The sequence below is a fragment of the Aspergillus novofumigatus genome, assembly GCF_002847465.1.
Source record: "Aspergillus novofumigatus IBT 16806 chromosome Unknown P174scaffold_9, whole genome shotgun sequence".
In the NCBI taxonomy this organism is placed as follows: Eukaryota; Fungi; Ascomycota; class Eurotiomycetes; order Eurotiales; family Aspergillaceae; genus Aspergillus; species Aspergillus novofumigatus.
This window is the reverse complement of record NW_020194282.1, coordinates 19,453-36,672: the sequence shown is the minus strand read 5'-3', so window position 1 is coordinate 36,672 and position 17,220 is coordinate 19,453. Positions and strand designations below refer to the sequence as shown.

Sequence of the window (17,220 nt, the reverse complement as noted above, 5' to 3'; positions counted from 1 at the left end):
AAAACAAAAGGAGCTGAACTGCTGAAGCTGAGTGATGGACTGGACTCCCTCTGCCCCTAAGCCTAAAGCAGCGACCACTGGGCCCAGCGCTGCCCACGGCCACTATTTAGGGCGCTGTGCTTCCGCCTTCCACCGCGCCCAACCCCGCCAGTTTCGAAAATTTATTTTCTCCTCTCCATCCTTCTCTCTTCCCTAGACACGACAGCATCAGCTACAGCTACCCTACCAATCAATACCTTCAGCTCCTTGGGGGGTTACTCTTTTTTATCATGTCGCGCAAGGACGATACCAAGGCCCATGATGGCCAGGTCACTGTCAATGTTGATGACTTCACCAGAACCCGTGAAAGTGTAAGTTAATCGCCCTGTGTTTCTTCAGAAACGGTTTTGCGAAGATGCAGCTGCACCCCCGAAAACTGGTGGTGCTTTCGGCATACCACGGCCGCCCAGCCCCAGCACATGCCCACCCCAACCGACGCGTCAGTAAACAAACCACTCGCACACACTCCCTATCTACCTACCTACTTACCTATAAAATTACCTATGCACTGAGCGCAGGGTAAAACCTACTTGTCAATTTGCCCCTTGACTTGCTTAAACTGATTTTTAATCCTCATTATGTTGTTCCATTTCCGTTGCTTTGGCCTATTCTTTCATGTTCGGCAATAGCTTGGTGCGGCTGTCCCGGCCTTCCGCCAGGCTCCCCTATCCTCATCCTCCCGGGCTCTAGCGCGTACCTAAGCCTTGTCCACATACCATGTTACTGTCGCCTCAAGAGTTTACCCATCCTTGTAACGACAGCTCCACTAATATTTTTTCTCAGGTTCTTGTCAGCTTGTCTAATCTGCAGGCGGCGGTCTCGGATTTGACTCGCGCCTATATCAACCATACCAACACTGTGTTGAACCCTGGTCTCTCTACCCTTGACTTGGGCCACGCCAGCAACATCACTGCTGCGCTTTTGGAGAATGGATTGCTGGGCGCCCGCTCAACCAGCCCTGGCGCCAAGTCCGAGGTTGGCGAGAAGAAGAAGCGCAAGCGCGCTCCTCCTGACCCGAACGCACCCAAGCGTGCCCTGACCCCTTACTTCCTGTACATGCAACATAACCGCCCCATCATTGCGCAGGAATTGGGCCCCAGCGCTAGGCCCAAGGATGTCTCCGACGAGGGCACTCGTCGCTGGGCTGAGATGCCCGAGGCGCAGAAAGAGGTATGCCTATGATCCCTCACGGAATGATTTGGCAATGCCTACTGACATCATCGGGCAGGTCTGGAAGAAGCTTTATGCTGATAACCTGGCCGTCTACAAGGAAAAGGTCAAGGCCTACAAGGCTGGTAAGCCTTGGCCTGAGGATGACAACACCAAGGCGGCCAGCCAGCTCCAGCTGGACATTGCTGGCGCATCTGCCTCGGGTGGCGAAGAGTCCGAGGAGGAGCAGGAGGAAGAAGCGGACGAGGACGAGGAGACCGAAGAGTCCTCTCCGGAGCCGGTCAAGGAGCCCACTCCGCCTCGTGCCAACAAGCGCCGTCGCAGCGAGGTGAAGACTCCATTGAAGAAGAATGAATCCCCGGAGAAGAAGAAACGCACCTCTGCGCGCAAGGGCAATGAAAAGGACAAGGAGGAGGAGCCACCCGCTTCGACTCGCAAGGCTGCTGGCGCCGACGCCAACGCCAAGCGCACCAAGAAGAAGCGCAAGAGCGAGGTTGGCGGTGATGAGTAAATGAGGAACAGATCTTGATTGTTCATAGCTGTCGTGCGCGTCTACGGTGCTTGAATGGATATACAGTTTGGTTTTGTGCATCTACTGGTTGATAGTTTGTTACCAAGTCTCTTGAATTCTAAAAGTTCAACAACTGTGTTTCTATTCAGGAAGGTTGGGCTGAGTTATTCTATGCTTTCAGTCCCCAGCCGAATGCTTGTAGAGGGATTCTCGGGCCCAATAGCACAGAGTCCAGCCCCATCATACACAAGTCTGATGATCAAGAGGAGAATATGAGAAAGAGGGCGAAAAGGGTGAGTTAGCCAGGTTACAGGACTGGTAGGTCTGGGAAGACAGCTAAGAAAAGCATGCAGGGGTCACTACGATCTGTTGATCATTGGTGTAAATATAAAGCCCTCCGTTCGTCTGAGGCAAGGAGAATTGGATGTTAGTAACAAAATGACGGCCAACTGCCATAGGCTGAACAGCCCTTATCGCAGTCTTATCTCTATCCCCACTCAGCACTCTCATTCTCGGGCAGTCTCCCCTCCCTTTGACTGTCTGGAGTCTGGAGTCTGGTCTGGACTGGACCGGCGGAAATGAATGCTTTTAAATCCCATCAAGTGCCCCTCTTTCTTGTCTGCTTTTGTTTCTCTATGTTTTGCCAATGTTCAGACATTGTTCAATTATATCTCCCTACTCTATAGTGATACATACCCCTTCCTCATCGCCTGCACTTGGCTGCGGCGGTTGTGATTCGCAGGCCAAGACATCTCCTACTACTCCGTAACCCCGCCCGACTGGCTACTGCGCTGTTACCATGCACCTAATCCCCAAGGAGGTACGTGACAGGGACTTGCTACTTACGGAATACATCCACAATAGAGTCAGCACTAACAATTTTGCACTCGCAGCTGGACAAGCTCGTCATCTCGCAATTGGGATTTCTCGCCCAGCGTCGTCTTGCACGCGGTGTGCGACTCAATCATGCAGAGGCAACGGTATGTATTCCCTCTATATTCTCATTGCGCGATATACTTGGTTAGGTTTATAAGACTAACCGCGGATCAGGCTCTTATTTCATCGAATCTTCAAGAGGTATATTTCCCAATCGAAGCTGGATGCTTGAGATCATCGTGCTTACTCGCAGCAGCTGATTCGCGATGGCCACTACTCGGTGGCCGATCTCATGTCCATCGGGAAAACCATGCTCGGCCGTCGCCATGTCCTTCCCTCCGTCGTACATACTCTCGTCGAGCTCCAAGTCGAAGGAACCTTCCCCACCGGCACATACCTCGTGACGGTCCACCATCCCATCAGCAGCGATGACGGCGATCTGGAGAAAGCGTTGTATGGCAGCTTCCTTCCCATTCCACCGGCGGATACGTTCCCAGATCCGAACCCGGACGATTACCTCCCCGAGAAGATGCCAGGCGCTGTCCTGCCAGTGAAGAACGAACGGATTACTCTGAACGACGGCCGCAAGCGCATCAGGCTGAAGGTGATGAGCAAGGGCGATCGCCCAATCCAGGTTCGTTCGGTGCCTTTCAGACACAGGCGCACAGGGGTTTCTAAACTATGAATAGGTCGGCTCTCACTACCATTTCATCGAGACCAACCCTCAGCTTCATTTTGACCGTCTGCGGGCCTACGGATACCGACTCGATATCCCCGCCGGGACTTCGGTACGGTTCGAACCCGGCGACACCAAGACGGTCACGCTGGTCGAGATCGCAGGCAATCGCATTATCAAGGGTGGCAACTTCATTGCGTCGGGAAAGGTTGATATCAGTCGAGCCGAGGAGATCATGCAGCGCTTGCAGGTCGAGGGTTTCGCTCACGTCCCTGAACCCGCTCCGACGGCGGACAGCGCGCTGATCGCGCCTTTCACGATGGACCGAGAAGCTTATGCGCGGATGTTTGGACCCACCACCGGGGACCTGGTCAGACTGGGGTTGACCAACCTTTGGGTTCGGGTTGAAAAGGACTGTACGGTTTACGGGGATGAGTGTACGTTCGGCGGCGGCAAGACTCTTCGCGAGGGCATGGGCCAGTCCTCGGAGAGGTCGGAAGCCGAGTGTCTGGACACCGTTATTACGAATGCGCTGATCATTGACTGGAGCGGAATCTACAAGGCGGACATTGGCATCAAGAATGGGCTGATCTCTGCTATCGGCAAGGCTGGCAACCCGGATATGATGGACGGAGTGCATCCGGACATGATTGTGGGCTCATCTACAGATGTCATTGCTGGAGAAAACAAGATTGTGACGGCCGGCGGGTTCGATACCCATATTCACTTTATCTGCCCTCAGCAGGTGGACGAAGCGCTTGCTTCTGGTATCACCACGTTTTTGGGCGGAGGGACCGGTCCGTCGACAGGCACGAACGCGACCACCTGCACGCCAGGACCTACGCACATGCGCCAGATGATCCAGGCGTGCGACAGTCTCCCGATCAACGTCGGTATCACCGGCAAGGGTAATGACTGCGGTGGCAAGAGTATCGAGGAGCAGATTCGTGCAGGAGCGGCCGGCTTGAAGTTGCACGAAGACTGGGGGTCAACCCCTGCTGCGATCGACACCTGCCTGGACATGTGCGACAAATTCGACGTTCAATGCATGATCCACACTGACACTCTGAATGAATCCGGCTTCGTGGAGCAGACCGTCAAATCTTTTAAGAACCGCACCATCCACACCTACCACACGGAGGGAGCCGGTGGCGGCCACGCACCCGATATCATCTCCGTCGTGGAGCACCCCAACGTGTTGCCTAGTAGCACCAACCCAACGCGCCCCTTTACCATGAACACCCTGGACGAACACCTGGACATGCTGATGGTCTGCCACCATCTGTCTAAGAACATCCCCGAGGACGTTGCCTTCGCCGAGTCCCGCATCCGCGCCGAGACCATCGCCGCCGAGGACGTCCTCCACGACCTTGGCGCCATCAGCATGATGTCCTCGGACTCGCAGGCCATGGGCCGCTGCGGCGAGGTGATCCTGCGCACCTGGAACACCGCCCACAAGAACAAGGCGCAGCGCGGGCCCCTCAAGGAGGACGAGGGCACCGGCGCGGACAACTTCCGCGTCAAACGGTACATCAGCAAGTACACCATCAACCCGGCCATCGCGCAGGGCATGTCGCACCTGATCGGAAGCGTCGAGGTCGGCAAGCTCGCCGACCTGGTCATCTGGCACCCTAGCACCTTCGGCACCAAGCCCGCCCAGATCCTGAAAAGCGGCATGATCGTCGCCTCGCAGATGGTATGTTTCTCCTAGCGCCCCCTAACCACCTACCAAATCTTGCATCGTCGTACTAACGAGTCGAGCACAGGGCGACCCCAACGGCTCCATCCCGACCATCGAGCCGGTTATCATGCGACGGCAGTTCGGCGTAAGCTCCCTCCTTTTCTTCATTCCATCAAGTCAAACCATTACTAACAAGCCCAGGCCTTCGTCCCAAGCACATCCATCATGTGGGTCTCGCAGGCCTCCATCGACGACGGCATCGTCCAGTCCTACGGCCTCAAGAAACGCATCGAGGCCGTCAGGAACTGCCGCAATGTCGGCAAGAAGGACATGAAGTTTAATGATGTCATGCCTAAGATGCGGGTTGATCCGGAGAGTTACGTCGTCGAGGCGGACGGGGTCCTCTGCGAGGCGGAGCCGGCGGACGCGTTGCCCTTGACGCAGGATTACTTCGTTTACTAGGTGCATGCACTTGCGCTTGCGCTTGCACTTGCACTTGCAGTTGGGTTGGGTTGAATTGTTGTTTATATACCACCGTTTACTTTGTTAGCATCAGCGTATGAGTGATACCTATACATAATGATTCACGCAGTATATAGTCACATGTTTCTTATCAACTATCAAACTGCCATGTTGTATATATCGTCTTAAATGACTACAGTTCGGTTTCCTCCATGCTGTGATTATCCCCCGCCGAAACAAGCCCCATACAAGCCCATGCGTCGTAGCTATCCGCCCGCGCAGCAAGATATGCCGCGCGTCGCGCACGAGACGAGCTGGATCTGTCCAACGTCCGGGGCTGTCCCGGCGCTCCCTCCGAGGAGGGCGGTATATCGACGTCGCCGGGGCCATCCTGCTGGAGAGGGCCGAGCGTTTGATCCTGCGAGGCAAATGCGGACGAGGAGATGGAGAGTGTGTTCGTTACTTGGCTGTTGGGCATATGATTATCGTTATCATCTTCGTTGTCATCATCGTCATTTAGGTTGTGATTGTGATCCGACTGCAAATTGTCTTGCGTCGGTGTGCGTGTTTCATCCCCTGTTTCAGAGCTTTCCCCTGGGTGTAAGTGGAATCCATCTTCTTCCGCTGTGGGCCAGGAGGACGGAAGGGCGCCCAGGTCTATCTCCGGATGGCGGGGTCCTTCTGCATGGAGGAAGTGCCAGGCGCGACGGATCTCATTGCGTTTCGCTTTTGCTGCTTCCGGGCTAGATTTGGGGATTGGGAGGGGCTGGGGCGAGGTTTTCTTTGGGATGAGGTTTATGGTGGCGTCAGGGACGGTTTCAAGGGAGGTGATGGGAGACGTTCGGCTAGTATGTGGCTGGACTTGAGGCTCGCTAGTATTAGGCATGACAGTAGGACTGCGGTCGATGCTGGCGTCCATGCTGATGGATTGCTGTGTTGACTGCGTTGAGCGATCATCATCGTAGCGGACTCTTTTCCTAGACCGCAATTCCTCGTCGTTGGCGATAGTGTCGCGCATGTACTGGTCGTGGACGAATTCGTGTCCAGAACACAAGTGACCGAACAAGCTGCGCATGGATACGTCTTCGTTCCATTCCAGTGCGTCAACGGTGCAGGGGTAGACGTCCCTGGGTTTGAAAGCGGAAACCAGTTCGCATAATTCTTCGTAGGAGGAATGGCGCGAGTATGGAAAATACTAGATCTGTCAGCTGAAGACTTCTAGATTTCGAGAAAAAGATACGTACTATAGTCTTCGGCAGCCGATTCCCGGACGTATCTCGTAGCGCTGATCCTTTCACATCGTCCGACCACATCTCCTTGTCGGATCGACCACGACCAAGGATTTGCACGAGCTCCTGCAGTGGTATGTCGGAAACATCCTTCATGCCATAACTGTCCAGAGAAAGCGCTTTGTTCTTTGACCTGAAAGCTTCGGTCAAGGCCTTTCTCGTCTGTGAGAGCGTTTCAGGGTCGCCGATCTGCTCCAGACACAGACTCTCCAGTTGCTCCAGCGACGACTGATCTGGAAGCTCAAGCACATGGGTCTGATAAAGATCGCCACCTCCCCCTCCTGCTCCGATCTCAGGCACTCTTGTGCCATCCTCCATTCGTCCGACAATCGGCATGATGTAGACGGTCCGCTTTGAGCGAACCGCAGAGCAGTGTACTCCAGGCTCGCAGCTATGGACACGAGAGCTCTCGTCTTCGCTCAGACAACCGGGTACAAATCGGTTACCAAGCTCGAAACCGCAAAGAGCAGGTGCCTCGCTGATAGCTCTTCGCGAGTTCGAAATAAGTGACCTATAAAGGCCAATCTGGTATCGATCAACGTGGACCTTCCAAGTTCAGTACAATGCATTTACAGATGTATGTGCGTCACACACCTTGGTGTTCAGAAGAGCGGAAAGGGCTATCCAGACGTCTTCATAACCAAACGTCCATGCTCGAAAGTAGAAGATGGTCCCCTTTGGGTACGCTTCGACCTTCTGTAGAAGCTCTCTCAGCCCTTCCGCTTTCGACGGAAAGCTCCGACAAACACGATTAACGCGAGCAAACGTGGTGTCGAGATACATCTTGTCCAGCTTCTTGCTTCCTAGGGTGTACGGAATGAGGACCGGATGCCGGACAAGGCTGTCGACCCACCAACGCTCAGCTATTGTCTCTATCAGTATGGAACAGCAAAGAAAATGCAAAAGCACGTACCGCGAATATCACCGGTGTAGAGCACCGCCTTGCCGTCACCTTCGATCAGGAACATCACTGCACCAGCACAGTGGTTCGCGTCGAGGAGGGTGACTCTGATCGACAGTAACGGTGTCAACTCAATTTGGGTTGGCGTATCCAAGGGAATTGGCCGCTGTGCATGTGAGTTGACGGTAAATTTGGAGTAAGAAGTGAAGAGCTCTCACCAGAAGCTTGGTCAAATGCTTGTAGTGCAGTCTGCGGGACTCCAGTATCCCCTTGCTGAAGTTCATCCGGTGGGGATACTTTTCAATGCGCAAGAGCAATTCTCGAGTCGCAGCAGAGCAGTAGATAAAAGGAGCCCGGAAGGACTCGAGGCCCTGTAGATGATCACTGTGCACATGGCTGAGAAAACATGCCAGTGGAGGCGGGCGTTCGGGATTCTTTCGAAAGTAGTCGACTACATTATATTCAGCTCAGTATACTGAAGACAATGACAGAGATAATAATCTCGGCTTACTCTGTATGTAAGGAAACTCTGTAGAGCCGTTAGATAACCTGCTATAGCTTTTTCTGGGCGGTGGCCATACCTTGTACTATCCCGTCGAAGGTCGACATCTGGTGTTGACGAGCGCTATTGTTCTCGTACTCGTGAGAAACATGACCAAAAACTAAGTCTGCGACTAATCCTGCAATGATACCAAGGGCTGTCCGAGAGAGAACAAATGGTCGTGAAGGATGAAATAGACGGCATGATTCCTTCTTGAAAAGGGTATTATCACGTGACTTTATCATCCACAAAAGTCCCTATTAGCAGTTGAGTAGAGTACACTTCTTGTTGTCAGAGATGTTTGCCTTCAATCTTTATCATATCCGCTCAATCTAGACTCTTCTACCTAATTTAGACAACTGGGAATATGCACAGCCAGGAAGGCTCGTCTTCTTACGGTAAAGAACATCAGATCGGATGCCAATCGGCTTGTCAACGCCGGTTTGTGCAACACCAGCATCAGCATCAGCACCAGCTCCATCCTACATTGATCATCTTTCTAACAATGCTGTATTGATACCTGGAACATCTGCCAACCAGGACCCTACATGGGTAGCGGCAGGAGGCCCAAAGGAATAAGTCCGACCATCGACCAAGTGGCCATGCAGATACAACATGGTGAGGCGAGTGGACAATAGACCCGCTCGCCAACACAGTCAAGCCCAGGAAAAGAGAACCACAGCTCCATTCTCAGGGTGATTGGGGATAGAATCATCTAACAAGACGAGACTGGTCCTTTTTTATGGTTTCTGCGCCCTCACTAGACGGATCCATCAAGGTTTGCAGCAATAATGACGCCGGTTTATGACGGAAACAAGTGCCCTCGTTGGCCCACAGCGTTGTTCTCCTCTCCTCCGAACTCCACGCAGGTTTCCCTTTTCCTTCTGATGCGCTGGTCAATTGCATGCGTGTCAGCAGACTAATAGTCGTATCATCATAATTGTTACTATTTGTTGTCATCGTCGCTGAGAAAAAATAATCGCCGACAACAAATATAAAAAAGTTTGCTCTCTTCCTCCCCTTCACCCTTCTCTCTTACTCTTGTTTCAAACTCTCTTCTTCGGATCCATTCCATTCCCCTGATCGGCTAGGACAATAAAAGGCACTCCTGAGCTGATCTATACTCTGGATTCACGATGTATTCCTCCTGTTAGAAAGCCGGCTGATCTAGACTCGAGGCCTGGACCGTACTTGAAGCCAAGGCTTCTCTACGGGCTAAGGATCCTTTTCCAGTATCATCAAGAGTTCTCCCTTTTGAGTACTCGAGTTGATATTTCAGTGAGAGAGGATACACGACGGAAAAGTCAAAGGAAAGAGCGATACACTTGTGGTCTTACACCATTATCAGCGTCATCGTCACCGTCGTCATTATCCGTTGTTGAGATTTGTTACGATAACGACCGCAAATAGTATCAAACTCCACACTCGACCCGAGGGACAGTCTATATCAGCTCTATCTTATTATCGACTATTGTTTACAAACTTCCCCTTTTTTCTTTGTCTCTTTTTTACCAACTTCACGCCTAAATCGCCATCATTTGGAGTTCTCCTGTACGCACTGCGTATCCCCTCGGCGCATTCCCCTATGCATACTACCTAACATCCGTGCATATTGCTCCCCTTGCTGATCTCTTCTCCTTGCAACTTGCAATAATTTGTGAAGCGTGACTTGAGAAACATTTTCAGCTCATTCACTGTCCTTTACAATCCACCTTCCAACGCCTCCGACTCCTTACTCATTTGCCTGTCCATCTTGTTTATATCTGAAACTGTTGTTATCAGATCTGGGATTGCCTCCTTTCTCCTCATCTGGTCGCTCACCGCTCCTCTTTCTCCGCACTGTGTAGTTGGGGGTTTCTCATTTCGTCAACCTGACGGACTATCTTACCCCAGAGTCTTAACTACCTCAACATCAAACCACTGCAGCCTCGTCGACCATGCATAAACCTTCCCTAGCTCAAATTGTGCACAGCGCAATTTTTCCACGCCCCCGTACTAGTGATCCGGCTACTTTCTCAGCTCACATCACTCGCAATCTTGTCCCAGAGGTTCGGATAGAGACGTCGACTTTCTATGGATCACTGGACAGCATCGAAGCCCAATATCCGGGCCTTGACTATTCCTATGGCCCCCACCGCATGAGATTGAGCCGATTCCCATGGCATCGAAAGCTATTCAAGGTCTTTGACGAACTTGGTCTAACGGAAGCCGAAATCTCATCGCTCTGTAGATGGGAGGGAACGAAATCTGCGCGGGAACGTTACGAGAAGGAAGAGGGCATCAAGGTGCGAGACACAACTGCCGAAGCCATCCGACCGGCAACGCCGTCCCCGCGACCATCTGTTGAGATCCATTTCAACGGCAACTCAGAAACGGCCAAGGAACCTGAGGTGAAGATAGACGAACCGTTCGAGGACGTCATCAACACTGGCCACACCGTTGGCAACCGTGGAGTTGACCGTTTGCCGCAAGTACACAAGGTGGAAGAGGACTCCAGCGACGAGGAGATGGAAAGCTGTGGGGTGGAATTGAACCATCGTCTGCTGGCGGCTACTGCAGCCCGAGAGCAAGGTGCCAATGTCCCACTCGATGAGGACTGGGAGCAGTGGTTGAAGGAGGCCGGGGAACGCGGAAGTTACGCAGACCTGATCAATGCCATCAGAACGGGCCAGCCGTTGAACTTTTTGTCCCACATGGCTACTCCATTGGCCCAGTTGCGTCGGACAGGTATCGCACAAGTCCCGCCATCGTTCCCAGAACGTTTCATGACTCCGGCGCCTCCCAGGGTGCTTTCTTCAAACATTGGCATTCAGCGCCCTCCCAACCCTCCTCCAGGAACTGCACGATAAGAAAAGGCAGCTCACTGGTCTTTGCTTTGTTCTTTCCTCATTTGCGTTACAGATATTGCTAGCGGGCTGGTTTCAGTTTTTGTGGTGCATTTACGGCGCTTTCGCAGTTGTGTCTCTCGTCTCTTTATCACCTTCGGGCGTTTACTAATAGTCCCCTTTTTCTGCTGTTGATAGATCGTTCTGCTTTTCTTCGTAATCGTCTCCAATGCTCTTCCAATACCCTCAAGTCTTTGTCCATTTGGGATTTTTTTTGTTTCAGCGTCGCAAAACTACGGACTCTTTTCTAATTCGATAACGGTCTGAGATATTTTCAGTTTAATTTGAGCCGGACACTGGACAGCAAATGCGGTAGAATGTTAAATCCAGAATTGATAATATGGTTGAAGGCAATCGCTTTTTCTTTTCAACGGTTTAAAAAGCGCTGGTCGGGCAATGGGGCGCTTATCAAAGATTCCATGTTGGTTATCCTTGAGCCTGCTTGGAGGTACCTTATGCTATCTCCGTGATTAAGCTCCCCGCAGCCTTCAAACTGCGCCATCATTCCTAAAGCCATGGCACCCTGAACACTTTCAAGGACTATAGCCATGGAATAGGATCTATGATACTGGCATAAAAAAAGAGAGCTGTGATGATGCTTCCAGCTACCTACTGGTCTTCAATTCAATGACTTTGACAATTGCAGTCCCGCACCCTGTTCTTCATAGCTTCAACTCATCATGATCAGGGCCATATTCTACAGCAAATTTGACACCCAAGAGGGTAATAATACAACCCATCAATCTCATAACCAAAGATCTAAGAAAGACTGACCGTTCCAGGCCCCAAGGTTGTCCATCAAGTCCCCGACGGAGCCATCGTACCCTCTGCGACCGCCCCTCGCAACCTCTCTTCCTGACCTTCTCCAACATCTCCTTCTTCGTGATCCCCCGGCAAGAGCTCTGCGGCAATCTGATTCAGGTGTGCACAAATGGGTACCGGATATTGGGCTATCCAATCTGCATGAAATCGCTCCGGTACGACCGCAATGAGTTCATATTCAACTTCTGCCTGGTGCTGGCCGAGGAGGAGGACTTTAGCTCGTACAAAAGCGTGGTGCAGAAGCTTGCGGATCTGATGCATGGGCTGGAAGAGCAGAATGGATTCTTGTCTAGGGATCATTCGAAAAGTGGAGAAGGGAAGGTATACAGTCTGTGCGAGACATTGATGGAGGATTTGAATAACTATTGCGAGTGCATGATTCCAATAGGTACATTGCGTTTCTCGCGAGGATGAGGGGGCACTGATCGCTGACGATCCATGCAGATGAATTGAACACGCTGAATATCAAGCTGTTCCCTGTATACCCTGCTCCTCCACAGGTGCGAGCTTGGCAGGTCCCTCTTTTCACGGTCCGATACCAGGCGTTTATGGATGAGAATTGGGATCTGACCATGCAACGAGTACGCCTTCAACCAGCGACGACATCTGGACTGAAGCTAATACAGGATAGATTGTGCCTCATATAAATGGCGTCAACAGCATCCGCATCATATCCATCCTCGCAGATACTGACTTCTCCCTCACCTGCCGCGCGATCCGCCATCTCCTCTACTACGGCTGTCTATTCCTGCTAGACATCTTCTCCTTCTCGGCAATCTACGCGCCTACCGCCCAGTTCAGCTCCACCATCGCCTCCGACGAAGAAATGCAGCGCGAATGCGCCCGCTACGTCAACACACTCTTCGCCCCGTCCCTAACCGGCCACGGGAGCACCAATGCCGCCGCACCACCGTCCGCCTCGACCTCCGCCCTCTCACCCGCCGCCCACGGCCTCACAAACGCCCACGTTTCCGGCATCCCAGGCAACCTCGTCGGCCTTTCCAAGTACGACCCGGACTCCGTGTGGCCCCGGTAGCCGACTACCGCGACCGCCGAAGCACAAGTCGAACACCCAGTCCGAGCTCGAGCTACCGCTCCAGCACCACAACGCCCTCGATCTCAACCATCCTTCCAGACGACCACGACCCCACGCAACCCCACCTCCCCCGGAAATGGTCGATGGCGTGGGCATCGTCGAGCTCTACGCAAGCCTCAAGCAAGGACAGAGCGTGCGGCAATGGTACGCCCAGAACAGCCGCAAGCTAGCCCACATCGACATTCGCCGCTTCATCACGTTCGGTATCATCAAGGGATTCCTATACCGCGTCCACAAGTACGCCTACGCGACGGGGCAACCCGCCCCGCAGCTGAAGTCCTCCCATCATTACCATAGCTCTCAATCGCAGCCGCCATCGGGACCCTCGTCCCGAGGACCGGGCACGGGAACGAATAGTCCCTATGCGTCGAGTGTGGGTGATGACGCGGCACCGATTGCCCAGCAACAGCATCATCACCAGCACTCTGGCCAGCGCGGGGATGACGGAAGGGAGCATGCAACCTCGGTGCATAGCGGGAGTCGCTCCGCAGTCGTCTTTGACGATGAGGACGAGGAGGAGCTCGTGGATAACAAGACGTTATCCAAATATCTGGACGGCATGCATTGTTTTGATCAGATTTGTACTGAGCTGGAGATCAGTGAGAAGGACCTAACGGCGGCGCTGAAGAGATACCCCGGGGAGGTCTTGATTATACACCGATGACGTTCTATATGCTACGAGAATAATTGATACCCATTTACGATGATCTAAACGCTACAGCGCTTGAGAGGAGACGCAGATGTAGATTATTCCACCAGGGAAATAAATTTCATTAGTCATTCGTCTGGCCGCCAGCGAAAAGCCCAAACCAAATCACAACCGCCGGTGCGTTGCCAAGTCCCCACAGGGGACAGCGACACTTGGCAGTCGCCGACATTGGCGAGGGTGGCTGCGTCCTTGACGCAGGAGATCGTAAACCAGCGCTATCAAGCGCGAAAAAAGGAAACCAGTACTCATTCCCAATCCCCTCCCAACGCCGCCATTGTACAGGGGTATGTGGTAATACACAAAAAAAGAAAAGAAAAAAGAGAAAAACGACCGACCACAGCAAGGACCGAGCACAGGAGTGCAGGTCTGCCGGCACCATTTCGGTAAAATCGGCCGGCAGACCTACTCCTGCTCCTCGTCCCAGCCCTCGAGCTCGGCCTTCTCGTATTCGGCCATGACGGCCGGGTCGAAGATGGTCTCGCCCTTGCCGGGGACCGAGGTTTTCGAGTCCTTGAAGATGGGCCCGATGCACTCCTCCCAGCGCTTGCGCCGGTCCATGAGGGTCCGAGCCACGTCGCCAATGGCAGGCCGGCTCACACCTGCACCACTGGCGACGTGGCTGCCACCGCCGGCTCCACCAGGCCGGTGCTTAGCCTGGGAGCCCTTCTTGCTCTTACCCAGAGTGCGGGTGCGCTTGAGGTAAGCCTGCTGAACCTGGGAGTCGAGGTCGTCGTGGATGGTGGTATATTCCTGGTGTGCCATGCGTTCACGAGCGATGTCTAGGAGCCGCGCCTTGCGGGCATTGTTGGCAATCATTTGCTTTTTGAGTTCGCTCTGGAGCAGACGCAAACGCTGTGCAATATCGTCGTCGTAATGAGCATCGTAATCCGGGTTGTCATCCTCGCCGAGAAAGCCAATGTGGCGGAGCTCCGCTTTGAGACGCTCGTCAAGCTGAGCATGGTCGAGCTTGGCTGCGGGGACCTTGAAGCCGCTGGGAGAAGCATCGGGGAAGGAAGTCGCAGACAGGAGTGGCTTGCTGTCGGACTCACCAGCTGGCTGATCGATATCCATGGAATCTCCATTAAAGAAGTTACTGGTGGAAGCCTCTCCATTGGCAGCGCCAGTTGCGGAGTTTTCGTCGGGATCTGTACGGTGTTCATAGCGAAGAAGGGAATAGAGGCGGCTGACCAAGGGTCCGACAGAGACCTTGTCAGTTTCAACAGTCTCGTCAGTGACCTGATCGATGCTGCCGCGTCCCTGGTTCAGAGGAAGACGCTCGCGATCGCCGTTGGCTTGATCGACGTTCATCAGTCCATCCTCTTCGGCCCAAATCTCGGTGTAGTGCTTCTTGCCGCGAGGAGGCATGATAAAAGGAGTAGTGCGATCACCCTGGTTGATTGTTAGCTAACGTGAAACTGCTTTTTTGGGATGCCAATGAAACTAACCTTTTCTTTCAAGAACGCAATGTCCTCCTCGGTCAGGGGACGCACGTAAGGTTCGATGTAAGAGAGAAAAGTGTTGGCGCTGACTTGATTGGTAGGTTTGGCGTTGCTGAAATCCTTGTCTGGAGGAACGCCAGCCATCATGTGGCTCAGATCACTCTTTGGGAAACGGTTGACGCAATAGATCTCCTTCTTCTCCTCATCTGCCATATCAGGAGTGACTTCACGAATGTGGTAGATGGTAGGATCATCGAATTTGAGCGGGTTCGGACCAAACACCTGAACTTGAGGAATGGCCGGAGCGGGTTCAGGCTGGTGCTCATCGCTGTCGTCCTCGGAGGGAGTCTCGGCAGTAGCGGAACCTTCGCCAGCAGTAGCAGTGTGTTTGGGAGATGTCAGAGACGAGGGAGAAGTGGGGGAGGCGACTTCAGAAGCCATATTCTTCGACTTCTTGGAGGCTGGGGAAGCGGCTAGGTTCGGCTCGTTAGCTGGATCCATGTTTGAAGCTGAAGTCCAAGACAGGATGAAAGGTACAGAGATGGAGAAGGAGGGGGAGTTGGAGGAGTCTGTGTTGTTATGAAAGGGAAAGTCCAGTGAGAGAGGTTGGCAGGGACGTGTCATCGTGTGAATGTCACAACAAAAAGGCATAACAAAACGTACCTCCTTCGACCTTTGTCTCGGCGCCGTCCTGACGGGCGATGTCATGAGCACCATGTGCCAACGGACGGTCCTCCTTTGTGCTTCCTCCACGCTCCTTACGCTTCTTCAGTTTTCCTCCCTTAGAGGCTCTGATAGGTTCCTCTTCCTCATCGTCGACATCGCGCTTCACCTTGGATGCAGTCTCGCGGTCGTATGTTTCCTGGTCTTCAACAACCTCTTTGCGCTTCTGCGAGAGCTCTCTAATACCGGCATCGCAGGCATCAACACGAGCCTCTGCTAGCTGACTGAGAGTCTTGAGATGTTCCATCAACGACTCGAGAGACTTAGAATCAGGAATCGGCCCAACCCCGCTCATACGATCGAGGATTTCGCCATACTGGATAGTGCCCGGAATGAGCAGCTTCGAAACGTCAACATCGAGGTAACTGGCCTGCGCGGATGTTGCACCAGCACTGAAGCTCGAATTGGGGGTGGTGTTGCGGCTCCGCGAGGGACGGACTTCGCGGCCTTTTCCTTTGCCTTTGTTGGCACCTGGCATTTTGAGACAGTTAAGGTACGTGATGTTAAGGAAGGATTCAGATGAGAGATTGAGAGGATAAGAGTGATGGTGTGAGAGAAGGGATTCAGAGGCACAACTCGTCACTGAAGTGGTATTATCTTGCCCGAAGACCAAGGGGTCCAGAGCTTGATAAATACTTGATGACTACCTGCCCTCTAGAGCATACTAGATGCAAGATTTGCAGAGAAAGCGGTTGAGGAGAGAGTGAGTGGTGTTGGTGGGATGTTTACAAGAGCTGATCGTTATCGGAGTGTTGATAGAGACGGATGCACGTGATATTGATCACGTGGAGATACGGGCTTTAGGGTGATAAGAGTCACCGGCCAAGCAATTCACAGTTTCTACTACGTCTCAGGGGTACAGATATTCATGTTACGGACTTGATTATCCTTCCTTTGTAGCTGAGAGTGATAGGACATGATCTACGGACTCGAGTCTTGTCTTGAAGTGGAGATGTGGACTGATCCATCATCTATCAACAGTGCTCCGTACTGTATCCTTCCTTGCAGGAGCTCCACTTGTCGATCAGCGTGGGATGAGCACAGACAGCTTGCCTATGAACAGACCGGATGACGGATATGACTGAAGATTCTGCTGATGATACCGTGGCAGACCGTATCATCTGCAGGCACAGGCATACTGTGAACCCCTCTGTTCAGATTCCTCCCATTTTATTCAAAATCGGTTTCTCAATGTGTGGCCAGTCCCCGCAAACGTCATTAGAGTCTGACCGCAAGCGGCATTTCTATCTTTGATCAAGGAGCTGAATCAGAATTTGCACGCTGACAACAGGGAAGAAGAAAAAGGGGAAAAAGAACAGGCCAAAAGGACAAGATCAGTAGGATGGGACTTGTCCTCCTCCGGTACCTGAGGAGAAGACCTTATTGGGATGATCGTCGAT

General features: G+C 52.8%; 6 protein-coding genes across 6 annotated transcripts; 4 read left to right on the top strand and 2 right to left on the bottom strand.

Annotated features, from left to right (window-relative positions):
* Positions 1-150: 150 nt before the first annotated feature.
* P174DRAFT_396116 (putative HMG box protein) lies at positions 151-1,858 on the top strand. Its single transcript, XM_024823723.1, has 3 exons — positions 151-350; positions 823-1,209; positions 1,268-1,858. The coding sequence occupies exons 1-3, from the start codon at positions 270-272 to the stop codon at positions 1,718-1,720; spliced, it is 921 nt and encodes a 306-aa protein (XP_024678101.1). The 5' UTR covers positions 151-269; the 3' UTR covers positions 1,721-1,858.
* A 490-nt stretch (positions 1,859-2,348) lies between these two features.
* Positions 2,349-5,624, top strand: P174DRAFT_445418 (urease Ure). The gene is made up of 7 exons (XM_024828338.1): positions 2,349-2,540; positions 2,614-2,700; positions 2,771-2,797; positions 2,853-3,230; positions 3,286-4,968; positions 5,039-5,098; positions 5,155-5,624. Exons 1-7 carry the CDS (start codon positions 2,520-2,522, stop codon positions 5,413-5,415), a joined length of 2,517 nt encoding a protein of 838 aa, XP_024678100.1. The 5' UTR covers positions 2,349-2,519; the 3' UTR covers positions 5,416-5,624.
* On the bottom strand, positions 5,609-8,214 carry P174DRAFT_424691 (putative DNA repair protein; the record flags this gene model as incomplete). Its single annotated transcript, XM_024825223.1, has 7 exons — positions 5,609-6,610; positions 6,660-7,250; positions 7,299-7,567; positions 7,618-7,771; positions 7,824-8,056; positions 8,117-8,134; positions 8,187-8,214. 7 exons carry the CDS (start codon positions 8,212-8,214, stop codon positions 5,609-5,611), a joined length of 2,295 nt encoding a protein of 764 aa, XP_024678099.1.
* Positions 8,215-10,083: 1,869 nt separating this feature from the next.
* P174DRAFT_378342 (uncharacterized protein) lies at positions 10,084-10,995 on the top strand (the record flags this gene model as incomplete). The annotated part of the gene is made up of 1 exon (XM_024822824.1): positions 10,084-10,995. One exon carries the CDS (start codon positions 10,084-10,086, stop codon positions 10,993-10,995), a length of 912 nt encoding a protein of 303 aa, XP_024678098.1.
* Positions 10,996-11,537: 542 nt separating this feature from the next.
* On the top strand, positions 11,538-13,614 carry P174DRAFT_445414 (nitrogen permease regulating protein NPR2; the record flags this gene model as incomplete). Its single annotated transcript, XM_024828337.1, has 5 exons — positions 11,538-11,754; positions 11,822-12,241; positions 12,298-12,434; positions 12,485-12,885; positions 12,989-13,614. Exons 1-5 carry the CDS (start codon positions 11,712-11,714, stop codon positions 13,611-13,613), a joined length of 1,626 nt encoding a protein of 541 aa, XP_024678097.1. The 5' UTR covers positions 11,538-11,711.
* A 72-nt stretch (positions 13,615-13,686) lies between these two features.
* P174DRAFT_396107 (histone acetyltransferase NGG1) lies at positions 13,687-16,533 on the bottom strand. The gene is made up of 3 exons (XM_024823722.1): positions 15,761-16,533; positions 15,104-15,570; positions 13,687-15,047 (listed from the first exon to the last, which is right to left on the bottom strand). The coding sequence occupies exons 1-3, from the start codon at positions 16,296-16,298 to the stop codon at positions 14,061-14,063; spliced, it is 1,992 nt and encodes a 663-aa protein (XP_024678096.1). The 5' UTR covers positions 16,299-16,533; the 3' UTR covers positions 13,687-14,060.
* Positions 16,534-17,220: the final 687 nt, after the last annotated feature.

Bases quoted from the DNA above. Each gene is read 5' to 3' on its own strand.
- P174DRAFT_396116 (XM_024823723.1), top strand. From the start codon at position 270: ATGTCGCGCAAGGACGATACCAAGGCCCATGATGGCCAGGTCACTGTC. The intron at 351-822 runs GTAAGTTAATCG...ATTTTTTCTCAG, and splicing joins TCACCAGAACCCGTGAAAGT to GTTCTTGTCAGCTTGTCTAA. The intron at 1,210-1,267 runs GTATGCCTATGA...ATCATCGGGCAG, and splicing joins TGCCCGAGGCGCAGAAAGAG to GTCTGGAAGAAGCTTTATGC.
- P174DRAFT_445418 (XM_024828338.1), top strand. From the start codon at position 2,520: ATGCACCTAATCCCCAAGGAG. The intron at 2,701-2,770 runs GTATGTATTCCC...ACCGCGGATCAG, and splicing joins TCAATCATGCAGAGGCAACG to GCTCTTATTTCATCGAATCT. The intron at 5,099-5,154 runs GTAAGCTCCCTC...TAACAAGCCCAG, and splicing joins TCATGCGACGGCAGTTCGGC to GCCTTCGTCCCAAGCACATC.
- P174DRAFT_396107 (XM_024823722.1), bottom strand. From the start codon at position 16,298: ATGCCAGGTGCCAACAAAGGCAAAGGAAAAGGCCGCGAAGTCCGTCCC. The intron at 15,571-15,760 runs GTACGTTTTGTT...AGCCGAACCTAG, and splicing joins CGAGACAAAGGTCGAAGGAG to CCGCTTCCCCAGCCTCCAAG. The intron at 15,048-15,103 runs GTTAGTTTCATT...ACAATCAACCAG, and splicing joins TTGCGTTCTTGAAAGAAAAG to GGTGATCGCACTACTCCTTT.